At 41.5% G+C, this 22295-nt stretch overlaps 1 protein-coding gene and 1 long non-coding RNA gene across 5 annotated transcripts in view; both read left to right on the top strand.

Annotated features, from left to right (window-relative positions):
* LOC123509645 (dipeptidase 1-like) overlaps positions 1 to 17491 on the top strand; it is a 139738-nt gene extending 122247 nt beyond the window's left edge. For all 4 annotated transcript variants that reach the window (XM_045264090.1, XM_045264088.1, XM_045264087.1 and 1 more), the window contains 5 exons: positions 7318 to 7494; positions 8558 to 8642; positions 8954 to 9029; positions 9604 to 9742; positions 17037 to 17491. In XM_045264090.1, the coding sequence (XP_045120025.1) occupies positions 7318 to 7494; positions 8558 to 8642; positions 8954 to 9029; positions 9604 to 9742; positions 17037 to 17159 (600 nt within the window). In that variant the 3' untranslated portion in view covers positions 17160 to 17491. The remainder of the gene's footprint in view (positions 1 to 7317; positions 7495 to 8557; positions 8643 to 8953; positions 9030 to 9603; positions 9743 to 17036) is intronic.
* A 109-nt stretch (positions 17492 to 17600) lies between these two features.
* On the top strand, positions 17601 to 21679 carry LOC123509649. The gene is made up of 3 exons (XR_006676256.1): positions 17601 to 19377; positions 21363 to 21472; positions 21594 to 21679. It is a non-coding gene; the product is annotated as an uncharacterized LOC123509649 (long non-coding RNA).
* The last annotated feature ends 616 nt before the right edge of the window (positions 21680 to 22295 follow it).

The raw sequence follows: 22295 nt of genomic DNA, 5'->3' as shown, positions 1-22295 counted from the left end.
AGAGAGAGAGAGTAGAGAGGGGAAGGGAGAAGAGATCAATTTCATCCCGTTTTCTCTATAGTCTCTTTTTAATCCCATTTTGCACGTCTCGATTACTTTTTGACTCTCTCTCTCTCTCTCTCTCTCTCTCTCTCTCTCTCTCTCTCTCTCTCTCTCTCTCTCTCTCTCTCTCTCTCTCTCTCTCGAAAACGGTTTGAATTTTTGTATATCATCTCCTTTTTTTAGTTGTTTATTTTTGTAGCATCAGTAGTAATAATAGTGGTGATGGTGGTGGTGGTGGTGGTGGTGGTGGTAGAAGTGGTTGTGGTAGTGGTGGTTGTGGTTGTGGTTGTGGTAGTGGAAGCAGTAGCAGTGACGACAACAACAATTACAACAACAACAACAACAACAACAACAACAACAACAACAACAACGGCAACAATTACAACAATAACAACAAGAATAATAGTAATAATAATAATATTAATCCTGCGCTTTCTTTTTATCTTTTATTTTTTCCTCCTTTTTCTTCCTCTTCTTTTCTCTTTTCCCCTTTTATTACTCTTTTATTATCCAGGGTGGTTAAAAATATTTGTTCATCATTTTAGAATTTCAAGTTTTATATTTTCATTTTATTTTTTTTTCTTATCTTAAAGAGACGAAAGAGAGAGAGAGAGAGAGAGAGAGAGAGAGAGAGAGAGAGAGAGAGAGAGAGAGAGAGATTTATGGAGATTTATAAACGCTATGATATTACGAAATTTCTCCCATAATTATACATCTTCTTTGAGCACCTATTAGACCTTCCCTCTCCTCCACCCTCCTCCTCTCCCCTCTCCACCTCTTCCATCTCCCCTCTCATTTATCTCACTCTCCCACCTCCTCGTCCTCCTCTTTTTTCCTGCAAATTATAATCCTTCTACATTTCCTTCTCCATCTCCCATCCATCATCTCCTCCTCCTCCTCCTCCTCCTCCTCCTCCTCCTCCTCCTCCTTCCTCCTTTGCTGCCTAAACGAAGCTAATTCAAACTCGCTAACTCACTCGTTATGTTTGTGTATCGATCTCGTATGTATGAGTCGTGTATTTTGCGTTTAAATCTCACTACCACCACCACCACCACCACCACCACCACCACCACCACCACCACCACCACCACCACCACCACCACTACTTACTGTTCTTTATGCATATCGTTATCACTGTTGTCATCATTACTATTGTTGTTTTCAGGGTTTTTCTTGTTGGTGGTGGTAAGTAGTAGTAGTAGTAGTAGTAGTAGTAGTAGTAGTAGTAGTAGTAGTAGTAGTAGAAGTAGTAGTAGTAATAGTAATAGTAATAGTGGTAATTATAGTAGTAGTGGTAGTAATAGTAGTAGTAATAGTAGTAGTAATAGTAGTAGTAGTAGTAGAAGTAGTAGTAGTAACAGTGGTAGTAGTAGTAGTAGTAGTAATAGTAATAGTAGTGGTGGTGGTAGTGGGAGTAGTAGTAGTAGTAGTAGTAGAAGTAGCAGTAGTGATGGTGGTTGTAGTAGAGGCAATGAAAACAGTCAACAAGTACAAAAACAACAATCTCTCTCTCTCTCTCTCTCTCTCTCTCTCTCTCTCTCTCTCTCTCTCTCTCTCTCTCTCTCTCTCTCTCTCTCTCTCTCTCTCTCTCTCTCTCTCCAACCTCGCTGTTCCTTATAATAACTGGACGAGGCGAAACACAATTTGGCGGTTCAGGTAATGGTCAATTCTGAGCCTAAATGTTCCTGCCACACGTCCCTCTCCCTCACTCTCCCCCACTCTCCACTCTCACTCACCTAAGCTGCCCCCATCATGCTCTCCCACCCCCTCCCACTCGTACTTTCACTCGAACATTTCCTAGCTCTATCCTCCCTCCCATCTCTCTCTCTCTCTCTCTCTCTCTCTCTCTCTCTCTCTCTCTCTCTCTCTCTCTCTCTCTCTCTCTCTCTCTCTCTCTCTCTCTCTCTCTCTCTCTCTCTCTCTCTCTCTCTCTCTCTCTCTCTCTCTCTCTCTCTCTCTCTCTCTCTCTCTCTCTCTGCTCTTCACACCTTAAGTTATAGCATCTCTTCTCCTTCCTAATCTCTCATTTCTTCTCTTACACCTTTCCATTCATCTTTCTCTTCTACTTCCATCATCTACGTATCTCCTTTGCAGCCTCTTCTCTTCCCTTTTTCACTGTATTCTCTTCCACCAGTTCCTTTCTACTCTTCCACTTGCTATCTACCTCATCCACCTCCCACTACCTCGCCCCACCCCGTTCCACTAACACACTAATCTCAACCCTTCCTCCACCAACACGCTTCACCACATTCTAAGCACCTCCACCTCCACCTTACTCTCCCACACCTCTCCCACTGCCTCTCCCTACACCATCGGCACCTTTTAAGCGTTAGAACAAGCGGCGGCCTTTTACCAAGAGGCAATCTCGTCTTGTCGTCAGTTTAATGTAGTTCCCCATTAAATATTCTCCAATTAACCCCTTCTCCGTTTTCTATGCTTATGCGATTCGTGCTTTCCTTATAAACTGCGATGCTTGGATTTGTTTTTTGCTATTTTTTTTTTTTTTTTTTGTATCGCATCAAGTGTAAAAAACTCATGGATATTCTTCTTAATTCTTTATTTTACAGTTTTTTTCATGTTTTTTTTTTTATTTTGTGTTTTATTTCTTATTTGTTGAGATATTGTTTTTTTTATGTTTTTTTTTTCATTACTTTACGTGTTTTATGTGCATTGTTTGTATCTCGTTTTGTGTTTAGAAATATTGCGCTATTTTTGTTGTCCTCTTTTTTTTTTTTTTCTCCATTTTTTTGTTGTTTTTTTTCATGTGCATCATTTGTATTTCGTTTTGTGTTTTAAATCCAAGAGAAATAGTACTGTGTTGTTGACTCTGTTATAGATTTCCTGCTACATTTGTTTTTCTATTCATTTTTAAGGTTCATGTTAGTATTTCATTTTGTTTGAGTTTCCTTACTATTTTTTTTTTTTTTCATATTCATCATGCACTGCTCTGCTTTTTATTCCTCTCTCTGATTTTTTTTCTTTTCTTCACCCGTTTTCTTTCTTTTTCTTTATCCGTATGTGAGTGTCCGTTCTTTTAATGTGTTTGTATATACTCGTAGTTTTTCTTATCTTCTCTTTCATTTCTTTCATCTTTTCTTTTTTTTTTCATATAAATCGCGTCATTTAAAGTTGTCAGTGGATTTTCATTTCACAGTATATGACTCCCTTCTCTTTTTCTTTTATTTTCATTTCATTTTCTTAATTTTTAGAATCGCAAAAATAGACAAAATTTTAAGTTTAACCATTATTTTATTTTTTCATTTACTATTTATATTTGTGAAAGTGCAGTCTCCCTTCTGACTTCTTCCCATCTTCCTTCCTCTTCCCTTCCTTCTTGCCTTTCTTCCCCTTCTACATCTACTTTCTCCCTTTCCTCATTCCTAAGTTCCTCTATCCTCTCTTTTTTTATTTCTCTTCTTCTTGTCCCTGTCCATCTCTCCTTTTTTTTCCCTTTTCACTTACTTCCTCCCTTCTTCCATCCTGTTCCTATTATCTCTCTCTCTCTCTCTCTCTCTCTCTCTCTCTCTCTCTCTCTCTCTCTCTCTCTCTCCTGTATTTTGTCTTTAAAAATTACAAACCTTTTTTTTCTGCATTATTTCTTATTATTTTTTTTTATCGTCGCTATTTGCAAGGGCGAATATTTTTTCCAGACTTTAATATAACAGATGAATGGATAGATAGACAGATAGACAGATAGTTAGGATAAGAAAAATGAGTAAATGAATAAATATATAGATAAAATGAAATGATGAGATGAAGCTTCCAAGAATTTCCCTCGTGGCATCTAGTCTTTAAAAAGTTAATTACTTCTTGCTGTTTTATTTATTATTTTTTTTCTTCATGAGTTTATTTCGTAGGATTTTTTTTTTCTCTTATTGACTTTCTTTTTTTTTTCCGAGAGTCAGTTCATGTGTGTTTCTTTCCTTTTTTCCACTTTTTGGTTATTTGTTTTCGTTTTGTTTCTTTTCTTTTATATTTTCTTTTGGTGTGTTTTTAAACGAAATTTCTTTTAAAGGAAAATCCACCTTAATTTAGGAGGATAGTAAAGTCACCCATTTGTTGTTGTCCACCACGCTCCGTTTTCTATTGACCCACATTTTCTCCGCCTTGGAATTTAATGAAAAGCGTTTATCCGCGAGAGAGAGAGAGAGAGAGAGAGAGAGAGAGAGAGAGAGAGATAACACAGATTGAAAGGACCATTTGAGGCCACAAGCTTATCATTCTGTTATGCTTCTCCTATTTCTCCCCTCTCCTCTCTTCCCTCTCCCCTCTCCCCTCTCCCCTCACCCAAATCCCTTCTTCCCTCTCCCATTCCCGTCTACCCCATTTCTCTCGCCGTCCTCCTTTTCTTCCTCTCCATTTAATCTTCCATCCTCATTCTTCTCCTTTCCTTATTTCATCTTTTTTCTCTTCTCTTACTCTTTTCTTTCAGTCTTCTATCCTTTCCTTTCTCTTCCTGTTTTCGTCCATTATTTTCCTCTTCCTATCTTCGTCGTTCGTTTCCCTCCATTTTTTTCTTCATTACTTTCCCTTTTTCTTTCCCCTCCCTTCTACTTTTCTCTCTTTCCTTCCGCCAGTCCCGTTATCCCTTCATCCTATCCCTCCACCCCACATCTCCCTCACCCTCCCGTCTTTTCCTCCTCCTCCTCCTCCTCTTCCTCCTCCCGTTACCACTTCCCTCTCCCTCTGTCCACACAAGGGTAGTGTTATCTTATCAGAGGGGGGTAGGGAGAGGGGAGGAAAGAGGGAAGAGGAAAGCAGTATGTTAAAGTGTGTTGCGTTGTGTTGCCAGTGTTATTACTACTACTACTACTACTACTACTACTACTACTACTACTACTACTACTACTACTACTACTACTACTGTTGCTGCTTCTACTATCCGTTTATATTGTCAGCTTTGTAAAGAAGGGAAATTATTTTGAAACATCCTGCGACAATCATTTCTCTTTTAGACTGAGGCTGGATTGAAAAGCAAAAATGGAATATTATGAAGGTCTTTTGATGTGTGTGTGTGTGTGTGTGTGTGTGTGTGTGTGTGTGTGTGTGTGTGTGTTTGACTTCACACAGCCACATAATGATAACAATGCAGGGTTGGGGGAGAGAGAGAGAGAGAGAGAGAGAGAGAGAGAGAGAGAGAGAGGAGGGGAATGGGAGGAAATATTAGTATGAGGGGAGAGTGGCGTGTGAGCATTCAAGGGGAAAATATACGAGACAGAGATAGCGAGAGGGAGAAAGACAGCGAATGAAGGAGAGAGAGAAGGAGCTTAACAAATGTCAGACTAATTCACTGTTATAGCAATGTAGTGGTGGTGGTGGTGTGAAGGTAATGGATGATACATGACTCTCTCTCTCTCTCTCTCTCTCTCTCTCTCTCTCTCTCTCTCTCTCTCTCTCTCTCTCTCTCTGCAGTCCATCGAATGGGGTAAATATAAAAAAAGTGAAGTAAGAAAGGATATTAAGCTAAGGATATTTTGATAGGTTCTATTCCTTCGTTTCCTTTAGCCTTCCTCCTCCTCCTCCTCCTCCTCCTCCTCCTCCTCCTCCTCCTCCTCCTCCTCCTCCTCCTCCTCCTCCTCCTCCTCCTCCTAAAGCAAACTGCTGTCATCTTTGTGTCAAGAAAATACTGCATATTTCTCTCTCTCTCTCTCTCTCTCTCTCTCTCTCTCTCTCTCTCTCTCTCTCTCTCTCTCTCTCTCTCTCTCTCTCCATTGTTTGCGTGATCAGACTGGCTTTCTGTCAGGCTGGCTGGCAGACTGGTTAGGTTTGTTTGTCTGTCTGTTTCCTCTGTTATGTTTCTGTGATTTTATTGCCTGTTTTTCTGTGTGTGTGTGTGTGTGTGTGTGTGTCTGTGTGTGTGTGTGTGTGTGTGTGTGTGTGTTTATCTTTCCCAGAATATCCTAGTGAAATAAATCCTACGTAGTCATCGCCAGAGATTCCCCCGATGCGTGTGATCCCATGCAATCCTTTTATAATCCTGCTGCAATCCTCCTACCTCCACGCCTCCTAATCTCATCGCCTCTACTTCTCGTCTCCTTATCAAGTCATCCTCTCTCAACTCATCTCGTTTCCTTTCATCACTTCATCTCCTGTTCGTTATCCTCCCCTCATTGCTTTACCTTGTTTCCTCCTGCTCCTCCTCTTCTTCTTCTTCCTCCTCTTCTTCCTCCTCTTCTTATCAACTCATATCCTCTTCTATTAACGCATCACGTCAACAACATCATCATCATCTTCATCATTTTTCACTATTTCTTTCTTTCTTCTTTCATTTTTTTTCTTACTTTCTCCCCATTTTATTTTACATTTCCTCCTCCTCCTCCTCCTCCTCCTCCTCCTTCCCTCCGTCACTTCACCATTTCAAATTGAAGTTCAAGCATTTAATCACCAAATACCAGACACAGTATACACGCAAGGTTAATTATTAGATGGAAGGGTCTGCTGAAAATAAAACCCTCATTACGAGACTCTGATATTAGGAAGAGTAACATGAGCTTAATCTAGTTCAGGAATATTCATCAACACATCACATACGCATAAATATACATACTCACATGCGTACATATTCTCAAGATGCACGTGTTGTCATATACAGCATCCATTCATCACACACGACCAATTAGACCATATTGCTAGTACACAGATAGATAGATAGATGTTTATTAATCACTAAGTTGTAGATTTACTTAACAAATGCAGTAAACTTGTGAGCTATTAGTATTTTGAGCTATTTTTTTTTATAACACTGCTTGCTAATCAATAATACATACTTCCGAGACTATGATGGGGAAAACATACGTGCATATACATACTCTTACATGCATTCATATATACGGCACTCATTTGTACACTGCCCATAGCTAGATACGTTCACAACATTAAGAGATGTTTACGTAGATTGCCAATATCAGTCATTCATACACAAGTTTTGTTCATATGCCTATAAAGTTTTCTACGTGTACAACAAAGTCTTATGTATGGTTTCAAGACATCTATCCCAGACTTTTGGCTAATTCTACTTATCTTTCAGGGAACTGGGAATCAAGTGGGTCTTTTTTTTTTTTTTTTTGCCAGCTTCTCCTCTTGTATAAAAAATGTAATGAATTTTACTTCACTTGCCAGTACCATCACCACCACCACTATCACCACCAGCACCACCATCACTACCACCTCATCATATCTCCACCTTTTTCATCTCCTTCACCTCCTTCATCTCAATCCTTCATCCCAGTCCTCAACCTACCTCACCACCATCTCACCACCACCTTCTCCACGCAGACAGTCGTAAGGGAGATGAACCGCCTGGGCCTGCTGGTGGACCTGTCTCACGTGTCCCAAGCCACCATGCGCGAGGCTCTGGAGGTGTCCCGTGCCCCTGTCATCTTCAGCCACTCCTCCGTCTACGCCATCTGCAAGAATCCTAGGAATGTGCCCGACGATATCCTGCAGAGGGTGGTGAGTGTGTGTGTGTGTGTGTGTGTGTGTGTGTGTGTGTGTGTGTGTGGTGATAGAAGGGCTGACGAATGTACTAACGGAATGCCTGACGAAGGTACTGACATTAGGCTGACGAAGATACTAACGAAGGAAGAATCGAGAAAATAGTTTTTTTTTATATGTGTATTTACTTCAGTTTTCCTTCCCGTTCTCTCTCTCTCTCTCTCTCTCTCTCTCTCTCTCTCTCTCTCTCTCTCTCTCTCTCTCTCTCTCTCTGTGTGTGTGTGTGTGTGTGTGTGTGTGTGTGTGTGTGTGTGTGTGTGTGTGTGTGTGTGCGTGTGTGTGTGCGTGCTTCCTTACTTGCATGTTGTAACACTTTTATTCTTCCTCGCTTTATATTTACATTTTCTTGTACCTCCTCCTCCTCCTCCTCCTCCTCCTCCTCCTCCTCCCCTTATCCTCCACGGTCAGAAGTAAGGCCTTTAGGGAGACTAGAGTAGATCCTAAGGTCACTGGGGGAGGAAGAGGAGGAGGAGGAGGAGGAGGAAGAGGAGGAGGTAGTGGTGATGGTGCTGGTGGACAAGGACGAAAACAGGGGAGAGGATAGAGAAAGATAAGAAGAGGAAAGAAAGAGGAGGAAGAGGAGGAGGAGGAAGAGGAGGAGGAGGAGGAGGAGGAGGAGGAGGAGGAAGAAGAGGAGGAGGAGAGGAGGAGGAGGAGGTGGTTGTCTAGGTTGCAAGGGATAACCTTTTTCTCATATATTCATGGACCCGACAGAGCAAGGACAGAGAGAGAGAGAGAGAGAGAGAGAGAGAGAGAGAGAGAGAGAGAGAGAAGAGAGAAGAGACTAACAAACAGATAGACAGATGGATAAATACACACACACACACACACACACACACACACACACACACACACATACACATACAGACAGGTTTGACCAATTGATTAACCATATATAAAAATCTCCTTGTGTGTGATTGGGTGGTCAGTAAGCTGTTCTTTTCTGTGATTGGCTCTCTCCTAAGCTGCTCTCCTTCGTGATTGGTTGTCTCCTAAGCCGTCCTTCTTTCTGATTGGCCAGGCGAGCAACGGAGGCGTGGTCATGGTCAGCTTCTACAACCAGTTTCTGACGTGTAGTGAGCAGGCGACTATAAGTGATGTTATTGGTGAGTAGTGGTGGTAGTAGTGGTGGTGGTGGTGGTGGTGATAGTGGTAGCAATGGTAGTGTTGTAGTAGTAGTAGTAGTAGTAGTAGTAGTAGTAGTAGTAGTAGTAGAAATAATGATTGTAATGAAGATAACTATACTAATGATGACAAAATGATAATAATAGATGATAATTTGTAGTATTTTAAAAAAGAAAGAAAAATGAGAGTAATGATAATAATGCTCACCCAATAATCACCCTTTTCTTCTTCTTCTCCTCCTCCTCCTCCTCCTCCTCCTCCTCCTCCTCCTCCTCCTCCTCCTCCTCCACAGAACACATCAACCACGTCAGAAAGGTCGCTGGAGTGGATCACGTTGGAATAGGCGCCGATTTTGACGGGATTAACATGTACGTACGTGTGTGTGTGTGTGTGTGTGTGTGTGTGTGTGTGTGTGTGTGTGTGTGTGTGTGTGTGCATGTGTGTGTGTGTGTGTGTGTGTGTTGATACGTCTCTTCGTCTCTTTCGTCATTAAATATTTTCCCTTCGTTTCTCTCCCTACGCTTCATTTACACACATTCTCTCTCTCTCTCTCTCTCTCTCTCTCTCTCTCTCTCTCTCTCTCTCTCTCTCTCTCTCTCGCCTGTGTGTGTCATGATGCTGCACCTTTTAATCAATCACTTCATGTCACCTCCTCCTCCGCCTCCTCCTCCTCCTCGTCCATGTCCTTCACCGCCTGTCATCTCTCTGTTTCTCCTTTACAGCTCTTGCATTTCTCTCTCTCTCTCTCTCTCTCTCTCTCTCTCTCTCTCTCTCTCTCTCTCTCTCTCTCTCTCTCTCTCTCTCTCTCAACCTAACGTAAACTAAGCTAAACTAAACCTAACCAAACCTAACCCAACCAAACCTAACCTAACTTAACCTAACCAAACCAAACTTAAGCAAACCTAACCTAACCTAACCTAACCTAACCTAATGTACCTCCAGGCTGCCAGAAGGGCTTGGCGACGTGTCAGGCTACCCCCAGCTGTTCGCGGAGCTCTTGGGTGACCCCGAGTGGTCTGAGGATGACCTGAGGAAGCTGGCGGGACAGAACCTCTTACGGGTCATGCGCCGTGCTGAACAGGTGAGAGCTGGGAAAGTGAGGAGAGACGGAGAGGGAGAGGAGGAGAAAGGGGATGTTGGTGGATGGGTTGAAATGAAGTAGAAAAGAGAGAAGAAAGCTGATGTTAGCGATTTTGCATACAGGAGAGAGTAGATATGAGAGAGAGGGGAAAAGAGGTTAAGTAAAGTGAGAGAAGGTGATGGTGGGCGTGGTTATAAGTGATGATAGACAGAGTTAACGAGAGAGGGAGAGGAGAAGAAATGTGATGATGGATGTTTGTGATGAAAGAAATGATGAGCCAAGTTGCGTACATGAAAGTTTGGGGAGTAAAGAAAGAAGGAAGAGAGAGAGGGAGAGGAAAGGAAGAGGCGGTAGTGGATGTTCATGCATAATACGGACATGAAGAAGAAGAAGAAGTAGTAAAAGAAGAAAAGTAGTAGCAATAGTAGTAGTAGTAGTAGTAGTAGTAGTAGTAGTAGTAGTAGTAGTAGTAGTAGAAGAAGAACAACAAGAAGAACAAGAAGAACAACAACAAGAAGAAGAGGAGGAGGAGGAGGAGGAGGAGGAGGAGAAGACGATAAAAGGGAGAAGAAGACAGTGAGTGCTTTGGATACTGTAAAGCAGAAGAAGAGGAGGAGATAGAGGAAGAGAAGGAGGAGGAGGAGGAGGATTTGGAGAAGGAAGAAGAGGGAAGGAAGAAGGAGGCTCAGTAAGTGTTTTGAAGAAGAGAAAGAGAAGAATGAAGAAGGAGAAGGAAGAGAATGACGATAATAAGACGGAGCAAAATTAGACTAAAAAACCATAACGAAGAAAAAAAGACTATGAGGGAAAAACGAAACACCAGAAAAATATTTGAAGGAAGAGGAAGAAAAGGAGAGCAAAAGAGAGAGTATCAGTGAGAGTATCAGTGAGAGGTAGGGAGGGAGAGTGACATGGACTTTGGGAGAGTTAAGGAAGGCATTTAAGGGAGGGAATGTTTTATGGCGAAAAATGAGTAATAGGAAGATATAAGGGGAGGGAAGGAGATGAGGGTTAGCGGGTGTTTGAAGAGAAGGAAGAAGAAGAAGAGAACTTATGCAGGAGGAGGAGGAGGAGGAGGAGAATATTATATCATGATCAATAGAGAGGCAGAGGAAGGAGAGTGGGAGAAGATGATAGAAGAAAAGAAAAAGAAGGAATAAGAAGAGGAGAAATATAGAAGGGAGATAAGCTGGAAAAATTAATGGAGGTGGAGAAAAAGAAGAAATAAGGTGCATAGGAAAATTTTGTAAGAAGAAAGGAAACCGAAGAAGGATGGAATAAGAAGGGAAAGCAAGATATGATGTAGAGAGAGAGAGAGAGAGAGAGAGGAAAAGAAAGTAATTAGAATATCTACAAAAAAAAACACATACCAATTAAAATGCAAACTGAAATCTGGGGAGCCACAAAAAGAAGGTAATCTAAATAAAATCTGAATTACGACAGAAGTAAGTAAGAAGTTCAACTTGAAATACTCTTAATAAGTTTAGAAAAAAAAAATACATCTTACTTTTCCTCTTTTAAATAAAAATCTCTGATAGACTAAGAAGAAGGAGGAGGAGGACGAAGAGGAGGAGGAGGAGGAGGAGGAGGAGGAGGAGGAGAAGAAGAGGAGAAGGAAGAAAAAGCTGATGATGAGAAGGAAGAAGTAAAGAAGAATAGAGAGAGAACCAACAAAATATCTTTAGTTACTACCACTACTACTACTACTACTACTACTACTACTACTACTACTACTACTACTACTACTACTACTACTACTACTACTACTACTACTACTACTACTACTACTACTACTACTACTACTACTACTACTACTACTACTACTACTACTACTACTACTACTACTACTACTACTACTACTACTACTACTACTACTACAAGAGAAAGAGGAAAAGAAAAGAGAAAGGGGGGAGGAAGAAGGAAAAAATAAGAAGTAGAAGCAAAGGAGAACATGCAACATAGAGTAAGAGGAGATGGGAAAGAGAATAGAGAGAGAAAAAAGAAGAGGAGAGAAGGAAGAGGAAGAGGAAGAAAAGTTAAGGAATGTGAGAGCAAACGATAAGTTGAGAGGGGAGAATAGAGGTCATCAGAGGGGAGAGAAAGGGAGAAGAGAGATAGAGAGAGAGGAAGAAGAAAAAAAGGGGAAATGGAAAGGGGAAGAAGATGCGAAATGTGAGGGGAAGATTCTGTAGACTTAATGAAAACTGGAGGAAGAAGAGGAGGAGGAGGAGGAGGAGGAGGAGGAGGAGGAGGAGGAGGAGGAGGAGGAGGAAGACACAGGGTCGCATAGGGAAGAGGAAGTAAAGGGGGGTGGAGTGGAGGGAAACAGGGGGCTTAAAAGGAGAAGAGAGAGAGAGAGAGAGAGAGAGAGAGAGAGAGAGAGAGAGAGAGAGAGAGAGAGAGAGAGAGAGAGAGAGAGAGAGAGAGAGAGTTACATCACTAGCTTCCAAGGTGGCGTGGATATAGGAAGGAGGGAGGAGGAGAAGAGGAGGAGTAGGAGTGGATGGGTTACCTTAGTGAGGGTAGGGGAGGGGGTAGGGATGGCACGGCAGTAAATTTTCCACTAAAGGGGGCGGGATACCCAATAGGCCTCTGTACAGTGTATAGGCCTGATGTATATTTTTATCTATTTTTCATTCTTCATTTTTTTTTTTTTTTTTTTATCTCTTTTATGATCATTATCCTTGTCAGTAAATCTTCATGTCTCTCTCTCTCTCTCTCTCTCTCTCTCTCTCTCTCTCTCTCTCTCTCTCTCTCTCTCTCTGTTCTCTTCATTTTCCCTTTCATTCTTTTCTTTTCCTTTATCTCCTCCTCCTCATCCTTTCGTCTCCTCCATTACCTCCTTCCTTTCATCTCTACTTTTCCTCTTCTCTCTCTCTCTCTCTATCTTGTATTTTTCGCTTTTCCTCCTTTCATCTCCCTCTCCTTATCCCGTCCCTCCCTTCTCTTCCTTTCCATTTTCTCTTCTTTCATTCCTCGCCTCTCACCTTCCTCTTCTCTATTTGTCTCTTTCCTTTCTTTCCTTTTTCTCTTCCGTCTCTCCATCCCTCCTTTCTCTCCTCCTCTTCCTCCTCTCCCCCATAACCTCTCCTCCCTCCTCTCCCTTCACAGTTTTTCCCGATATTTATTTATTTATCTTTTTTTTTTTTTTGGCCATTTGGAAATTATACAAATGGACAGAGAGGCAATACTGTTTGTCAATAAATGTCACGACTATAGAAGCTGCGCCGGAAAATGCTCTCTCTCTCTCTCTCTCTCTCTCTCTCTCTCTCTCTCTCTCTCTCTCTCTGGTAATGGAAATTAAATATATAAGCAGAAAGCAGAGAAAGAAGAGATGGAGGAGGAGGAGGAGGAGGAGGAGGAGGAGGAGGAGGAAAGGAGTATGTTGAAAACCTTTAGATAAGAAAATAAAGCAAAGAAAATGGTACAAAATATATAAGGAAATAAGTAATTATAAAAAGAGAAAGATAAACAAAATAAATATAAAATGAAAAGAACAAGAAGAGGAAGATGGTGAAGAAAAAAAGAAAAAAAAATCAAGAAAATGAAGGAGAGAACAAGATACAAAACATGACACGAAAGGAAGAGAAAAGAAAAAAGAATAAACAAGAAATATATAGAGGTAAGCAGAAGGACAAAACAACAACAACAACAACAACAACAACAACAACAATAAGATGAAAACAAGAAGAAAAGAGTTGGAATCGAGGAAACAAAACAACAACACCAGAAAATAATAAATCACAGCAGAAATAAACGAAGAAGCAAAAGAAATTATAGATGAGGAACAAGAAGGACAACAACAAGAACGAGAAGAAAATAAATAAAAGAACAAAATAATGATAATGATAATAAGAAGAAAAAACGAAAACAAAAATGAAGAAGAAACGAAAAAAGAAAAAAGAAGGCAAAGAAGAAGAAAACGATGAAGAAAAAGAAGAAAAAGAAAAAAAAGAAGAAGACAAAGAAGAAGAAGAAGGAGCAGCAGCCATAACAGTACCCCCACATCAAGTCAGCGTACCATTCAGCGGACGATGATTCACGAACACACCACCTCTACTCGTGTTTTTACTGCCGTGGCGCAAGTTCCCGCCGGCGATATTACGTCGTTCTGCTATGTAAATACAACCATAAGGACACGGAGAAGGCTACCGGGGGAATCTGCCGGGAGGAAGAGCGAGGAGCTTAACTTAAGGCCTCACTGGTAAGCTTATAAGGGCGTGGGGGAAGCTGCCGGGGAAAATCTGCCGGGAGGAGCGAGGAGCTTATATGTAGGGGGCAGCTGGTTAGGTCAGGTTAAGTTAGGTGAGGTCAGGGCAGAAAAGATAAGGTTAGGTTAAGTTAGGTCAGGTCAAGCTAAGAAAGATAAGGTTAGGTTACGTCAGGTGAGGTTAGGCTACAAAATATCAGGTTAGGTTATGTTAAAGATAAGGTTAGGTTAGGTTGTGTTAAGGATAGATTAAGTTTGGTTAGGAAATAAGAAATCTATCAAGGGAAAGGGTTCTGGAAAAATGAAGGGCTTAATACTATCTCTGTTGGCAATCATAGAAGAAGATAAATAGATAAATAGTTAAATAAATAGGTACATAAATAAATAAAGAGGGTGGGATACGTGCAGTTTAGTCGTTAGTTAAGTGGTAACTGCCAGAGTGAGAGTCGGAGAGAGTGAGACTGGCAGTTACAAGGAGATATAACATAATTTTACGACCTGTGTGTGTGTGTGTGTGTGTGTGTGTGTGTGTGTGTGAGTGCGTGTCGGTATGTGTGTGTGGGTGATATGTAGCTTTAATCTGTGTACGTAGAATATATTGCATTTTTAAGATGTACGTGACGAGAGAGAGAGAGAGAGAGAGAGAGAGAGATGTAATATTCTCTCTTTACATCCGGGATTTAAACTTTTAATCTCTCGTTTTCTTCGTCCTTTAAAGTACTGAGAGAGAGAGAGAGAGAGAGAGAGAGAGAGAGAGAGTGTGTGTGTGTGTGTGTGTGTGTGTGTGTGTGAGATTCAGCGCATTGGGTGAAACATGGCGGAGCATTTTCTTTCGTTTAAAGGCGGAGTGAATAGAAGTCATTAATTATTTATGAGTAAAAGCATGAATAAATAATAAATGCCATGAATAATATGACTTCATGAGAGAGAGAGAGAGAGAGAGAGAGAGAGAGAGAGAGAGAGAGAGAGAGAGAGAGAGAGAGAGAGAGAGAGAGAGAGAGTCATAAGCCTTTACCTGCATGAATATAGATTACTAGACAGAATGTAAAGAAATATAATGGAAAAAGTTAAAGAGGTGTACACATAAGATAATAGTAGAAAAAAACACAGAAATCTGGATATTTTATGGTACATACTGTCAAACTTTAGAGAAAACAAGAAAATACATAAAAAAAATAGATCAAAACATAAGAAAGCAGTGAAAAATATGAAGAGAAAATTAAGATGAAAGCTACAAATGAAAGAAACTTGATAAAAATACACTAGGAACTAAAAAAAAAAAGAAAAGAATAACGATTGAAAAATTAAAAGAAGAAGAATAACAATGGAAAGGAAAAAAAATTGATACATCCAAACCAGAGGAAAAAAAAATGAAAAAAGAGAAGAAAGATGAAAAATTGAAGGAAGATAACAATGCAGAAGAAAAAATATAGCATTAAAGGAAGGAAAAAAAGAGGAAGAAAGGGTAAGAACAAAGAAGGCAGTGTAAAAAGCTTTGTAAATCATGCAGGAGTGAGAAAAAGTCATGGGCCGCCTGACAAGAATTTAAACATCCATGGAGGGGAGAAAAGATGAGGAGGAGGAAGAGGAAGGAAGGGAAAGAGGTGGAGGACAGGGAGGAGGGAGCAGTGGTCAGGAAGAGGAAAGGGATAGGAAGGTAAGACAGAGAGAGAGAGAGAGAGAGAGAGAGAGAGAGAGAGACGTTCTATAGAGTGAAATAGAGAATTAAGAAAAGACAGTCGAGGGAGATAATTTCCTCTGCTAGATCCCACTCCCCTTTCTCTCTCTCTCTCTCTCTCTCTCTCTCTCTCTCTCTCTCTCTCTCTCTCTCTCTGGATTTAGTGTCTCTTGACGATGTGAACCTGGAAATCCTGTGCCTTATATATTACATTAGAAACTCAAGACACGCCGGCTGGAGGAGGAGGAGGAGGAGGAGGAGGAGGAGGAGGAGGAGGAGGAGGAGGAGGAGGAGGAGGAATGGTAAGGGAAGGAAAAAGACGGACTAAAGGAATAAGGATGCAAGGTAGAGAGAGAGAGAGAGAGAGAATGTGTGTAGGAAGGTTGCATGACACGACAAGCATACTTAGAACTACCCTCTCTCTCTCTCTCTCTCTCTCTCTCTCTTTTCTGTTTCTAGTTATCCTGCTCTCTCTTCTTTATATTAATTCCCTTTCACTTCTCATTCGCTTCCCCTTCTTCCTTTTATCTTCTTCGACTCACCCTTGTGTCTTCTTGAAATCTTCCTCTTCTTCCTTCCTTCTTCCTTCCTTCCTTCTTTCCTTCCTTCTGTGTTTCATTCTGTCTTCCTTCTCTTTCCTCAATCAATCATTTTCCTAAGTTCACATCATCATATTAGATTTTCTCCTTCAATTCCTCCTTACTTTTCTTTCTTTTCTTCTCCTTCCTTCCTTCCTTCCGTCCTTCCTCCTTCCTCCTCCTTGACTGCATCATTCCCGTTCTCTCATTTCTTTCTCTTTTTCCCCTCATCATTATCCACTCTGTCACTTTTCTTTATTACCGTCACTCTTTATTCCTTCCTTCCTTCTTCTCCCCATCTATCCTTTCTTTTTTTTTTTTCATTTCTTTTTGTCTCTCCTCTTCCATTTCTCTCCCTAACTTTGCACATCTTTCCTCCTCTTCCTATCACCTCCTTTTCATCCTTCTCTTTCTCTCCCTATTTTTCCCTCTTCTCTCTAACTTCGTACACCTCTTTTCTCTCTCTCTCTCTCTCTCTCTCTCTCTCTCTCTCTCTCTCTCTCTCTCTCTCTCTCTCGTTCGTCTTCTTAATTTTTCTCCTTCCCATCTTTCATTTATTTATTTCTCCCTAATTTCCTACGAGCGTTCAGCGTTTCTCTTACCTGCTCCTTTTCCTACATTTCTCCTTCCCTTCTTTTCACCTTCCTTCACTCATGCACAAGTTTCCTTCTCTCCTTCCCACCCTTTCCTTTTTTTTTTCTCCCTCCTATCCCTCTCTCATCCTTCCTTACTGTACGCCTGTTGCTTCCTCTTCCTCCTCTCTCACCGAACTAGCTCAGAAAGTAATGTTATTTTTCTCCCCTCCCTCACTTGCTGCCTTTCCCTCAGGTGCGGCGGGAGCTTCAGGAACAGGGAATGAAGCCCTACGAAGAGGAGATGAGATCGCAACGCACCGGGGAGGATTACTCATGCTTCTACAGGTTCATAAGGCCGGCTGATGATGGAGAATAGGTCATATGCTACTGACGGAGGAATCTTTAAACCACCTGCTACCGACGGAGGGAAGTTTAGGCCCCCTGCTGCTGACAGAGAGAAGTTTAAGCCCCCTGCTGCTGACGAAGGGAAGTTTAGGGCTGTCTGCTGCTAACGAAGGGAAGTGTGGGCGGCCTGTTACTGACGGAGGGAACTGTTGGTGGCCTGACTTAACGTGCGATAAACTTGTGACCTCTCGTGACCTTCATGACCAAAACTTAAGTGAAAAATATGCACAAATAAAATGACATGTGTGGTAACAAGTGGATAATTATGGGATTAGAAAAAAAAAACTTGAAGAAAGTGACATACGCATTTTGAATAAAGGTGTCTATATATATATATATATATATATATATATATATATATATATATATATATATATATATATATATATATATATATATATATATATATATATATAGTGTGTGTGTGTGTGTGTGTGTGTGTGTGTGTGTGTGTGTTTTTAATACCAAAAGGTGCATGGAATCTTTCGGACAAACAGGTGAAACTTTCGAATTTTAAAAGAAAAAATGAAAGAAAAACAAGATTCAAAATTCCAGAGAGACAAAAGGAAAAGAAAACACAATATGAATAAAGAGAAACAAAGAAAATTTTAAGGTGAGATGAAAAGAAGACATGACAACGCCAGTCTTTCTCCTCCTCCTCCTCCTCCTCCTCCTCCTCCTCCTCCTCCTCCTCCTCCTCCTCGACTTGTGCCTCGTCTCTCTTTAAAGCCGTGTGGGCGACGGACTTGGCGTTGAGAAAATTAAAGAGAGCCCGTTTTAATTCACTCACTCACTCACTCACTCACTCACTCACTCACTCACTCACTCACTCACTCACTCACTCACTCACTCTTTCCCATGCACTCACTTTCATTCTCTCTCTCTCTCTCTCTCTCTCTCTCTCTCTCTCTCTCTCTCTCTCTCTCTCTCTCTCTCTCTCTCTCAATCTGTGCATTTATATATCTACATTATAATTTACTCGCTGATTTTCTTCAATCCTTACCAATCTCAGAGAGAGAGAGAGGAGGGGAAAGGGAGAGAGAGAGGGAGTATGAGGGAGACTTACCTCAAACAAATACACCAATAAGCAAATAGAAATAAAAGTGCATAGAGCAATATGAGGAAATGATGAAGATTTTTGTCTCTCGTGCAAGTTTAATGAAACGCAGAGAGAGAGAGAGAGAGAGAGAGAGAGAGAGAGAGAGAGAGAGAGAGAGAGAGAGAGAATGAAATACGTAAAAAAAAAAAAAAAAAGTTATCTTTGAGGAAAGGAAGCGAAAAAAAAGAGAGAATAGGAGGAAATGAAATCCTCTGAAATTAGAAGAAGGAAAATTTAGACCAAGAAAATTGGACAACTTTAATCCCTTTCGTAAACACAGAGTCTGGATGGAAGCACACACACACACACACACACACACACACACACACACACACACACACACACACACGACTCGGAAGAAATGAGAAGGAATGGAATGAGACAAAACACAAATCACGAAAGAGAGAGAGAGAGAGAGAGAGTGTGTGTGTGTGTGTGTGTGTGTGTGTGTGTGTGTGTGTGTGCGTGTGTGTACGTAAGTATATTTGATAGAAACAAGTGAATTATTACAAGAAACACACTGACAAAAATCAATTTAAAAAGAAAAACAAAACAATGATAAAAAAAAAACAATACAAAGAAAAGAAATGATGATAACTGACATCGCAACAAGTGAACGAAAGAAAATTAAGAAGGAAAAAAAACATTAAAATGAAGCACTTTTGACTCTAAATGAAGTGTTCGAAGCTTCACTAGAAAGAACGAAAAGAAAAAAGAGCTTCAAAGTAAGTTCGTTCGTTCGTTATGAAGCACATGCTGGCTGAAAGGGTTTGGATTGTTTGGGGATGGGGAGGAAGGGAGCAGGAGAGAGGGAGAGGGAGGGGAGGGATGGGAGAAGTGGTGGAGCTGCGCGTGATGATAATTGCAGTGAACGTGTATGACATCTGTGTGTGTATGAAAGAGTGTTAAATATACTCCTATTGACGCTGCTTGGTTTGAATTCCCTTTGCTTGCTTCGAAACGTTCAGGCGAGGCTTCCAAACAGCAGGGCGTGAGGCTTCGGAACAATGGGTGAGCGGCGAGACTTGGCGGGTGAGACGAGCGAGCGAGAGGCGGCATCAGGAGGGCAGACTGCTGATAGAGAATGAAGGTAAGAGAGGGAGAAAAATTGGTTTATCATAAGGGTTCTTGCTTATCTATAGGTAAACTAAATACAGAACATAGAAAGAGAACAAAGCTTTTATCCCTAAAGAGAGAGAGAGAGAGAGAGAGAGAGAGAGAGAGAGAGAGAGAGAGAGATGGTAAATTGTCAATCTCTACGGGGTCCAGAGAGAGATTGGATATGGGGATTGTCTGGGCACCGGGTTAGTTGCTGAGATTGCCTGCTATTGAAAGGGTGTGTGTGTGTGTGTGTGTGTGTGTGTGTGTGTGTGTGTGTGTGTGTGTGTGCAGTCACTGGATGCAGCAGCCGCCAGCGAACTCTAAAGCGACGGAAATCATTCACTCATTCGTATTCATGATTTTCGTAAAGGATTGGTCCATTTTGCATATCTGTCCTCCTCCTCCTCCTCCTCCTGCTCGTCGTCTTCCTTATTCTTATCTTCCTCCTCCTCCTCGTCTTCTTCCTTATTCTTATCTTCCTCGTCGTCCTCCTCGTTTTCCTTTCGCTGCTTCTACACTTCCTTCTTATTTTCATCCTTATCCTCTTCCTCCCTTTACTTCTAAATTACCTTTTTTTTTTTTATCGTCTTTCTTCCTTTTACCTCTTCTTCTTCTTTCTGCCCTACTCCTACTCGTTTTCTCTTCATTCCTCCTTCTATGCCTTCTCATTCTATCTCTCTCCACACCTTTTTATTATTTCTTCCTCTTCTTTCCTGTATTTCCCTTCTATCCTTCTTTTCTGCTCTCTCCTTTATTTTTCCATCTTCCTTTGATAATCCTTCTTTCTTCGTCCTCCCTTTACTCTTCCTCCTTCTCCTGTTCCTGTTCTTCTTCTCTTCCTTCCATTGTCATCATTTGGTATTCCTGGTTTTCACCTCCGCGGGAATGAATGAATAAGCTCAAGTCACAATTTCATGTTTCTGAATTTTCGCTCACTTGTTGAGGTTTATTCCTGTCTCATTCAGATCAACGTCAATCTTTTTTTTTTTTCAATTTTTTATTTGTATATTTATTTCTTTTGTTAAGTCCGTAATGGTTATGCGTGTGTTTTTATAGATAAGGCATGGCTCGTGTGGTGAAGAAGATAAGCTGTCATAACGTAGCAGTAGCATGGCCTAGCCTAGTGCAATGCAGCGCATGTTGTCTCTCTCCTGTTTATTCTCTTTGATTGCCGTGTATGCCATTAGTGCGATTCTAACTCATCAATCAGATTAGTGGTATTGCTGCTGCTAGTCTCTGTTTGTTTTCCTGCTCCGTTAAAAGGATGAGTAAAGTGTGGTGATATTGTAATGCACGAGCAGACCCAAAGCCTGTAGCGGATGTGTTGTGGTGTTGTGATGAGAGATGGTAGAAGAGAGTGAAAGGTGTAATTTACCTCGGTCTCTGCTGGTCACCCAGCCAGTCTTTCCCATTACGGAGCGAGCTCAGTGTGTGTGTGTGTGTGTGTGTGTGTGTGTGTGTTTCCCATCTTTGCGCCTAAAACCAGGAGAATTGTGTATTTTCTATTTTTAATACACTGATAGCAACATTTGGCTAACTTACGTCTGATAGGAAAGAGATAAACATCTTTGAAAGCTTCGAAGTTGCTAAGAGAAACCCTGTCACAAACTCAGTAAAAGAAAGAAATATCACAAAAAGTAACAAAAAAGACATTCAACCTTGAGATTAAATACATCACATTTGTGCTTATGGGAAGAAGGAAACGTGTATATCTTACAAACGATACAAGAACCGTAACACAATAATCGGTGGTAAAGAAAGGCACAAACATGGAGTAAACACACTTTTCATCATCAGTATGCTTGAAGCCAAAGAAATCAGTCTTATTGTTCTCCGGAATCCTGCGTTCTGACAGGGTGGGAGGCGGGGAAGAAAGGCGAGACGAGGCTACACAGAAAGAGACGCGGGAGAAAAGAAAGGAGGCGGGCGGGTGGAACTTAAACTCCGCTTTTCTAGTCTCTTTTTTTTTTTTAGCCGAGACTGGGGCGTGTATGCTGAGGAAACAAGTGCAGCGTGTCCCTGGAGTCTGCGGGAGTGTCTGTTGGGCTGAAGGAGGCCGAGGAGAGCGAGTATTGCCAAGTGCTGTAAGTATAACCCCCACAGAAAAGAGAAAGAAAAAAATAAATAGGCTAGGGCAGAGAATTTGAACTCTTATTCTTTCCACTGCGGCCTGAGCTTGCTAACGATTTAATTCATGCACGGCAGATACAAGAAGCGGTGAATGCGAAGGAGAGAGGGAGAAACACTGAGGCTGGCCGGCAATTGAGGCGAACACATGAACGGAGAGGTAACGGAGCAATGAGAGGGAGAGAGAGAGAAGGTGGGGTAAGCTTGGAAAAATTGTGGTCTAGTAAAGTTGGTGGTTGAGGAAAGGAGTAAGCGGAGGGTGAATGACTGGAAGATTGATTTGAGGGCGTTCCAATATAATCATAATACCGTGAAATGATTGTGCAGTGGCGGGGGAGAGACGGGAGCGTGGGAGGAGTAGTGTGAGACATGATGAGGTGGTGTAGGTGTCGAGATGGCGCTAGTGGTAGTAAGTGATAGTGGTTGTGATAGTGAGAGGTGAAAGAGCGGTGGTGATAGTGGTAGTGGTGGTGGTGGTGGAGGAGGAGGCGTAGTCGTTAGGTGAGGTAAATACGTTGGCTTTTGAAACGTTGTGCAGTTGTCCTCGCTGCCTTTATGCTTGCACGGGAGACGGAGGTTTGGGGGAGGAAGGAGGCAGGAGGCAGGGATGGTAGGAGGCTAAATAAGAGGGAAGCCGGCGCTGCTGCAAGGACGGAAAGAAGCCACTGAAGAAACAAAGGATTTCTGTTTAGGTACAAATACACGGCAAAGGGAAAAAATTGCAAGGAAAGAGAATGCTGGGAGTTTTTTCCTCCCTGAACATCGCATTGCAGCAAGTGT

This window comes from Portunus trituberculatus, chromosome 27 (assembly GCF_017591435.1).
Source record: "Portunus trituberculatus isolate SZX2019 chromosome 27, ASM1759143v1, whole genome shotgun sequence".
NCBI lineage: Eukaryota > Metazoa > Arthropoda > Malacostraca > Decapoda > Portunidae > Portunus > Portunus trituberculatus.
This window is presented reverse-complemented; position numbering and strand designations above follow the sequence as displayed.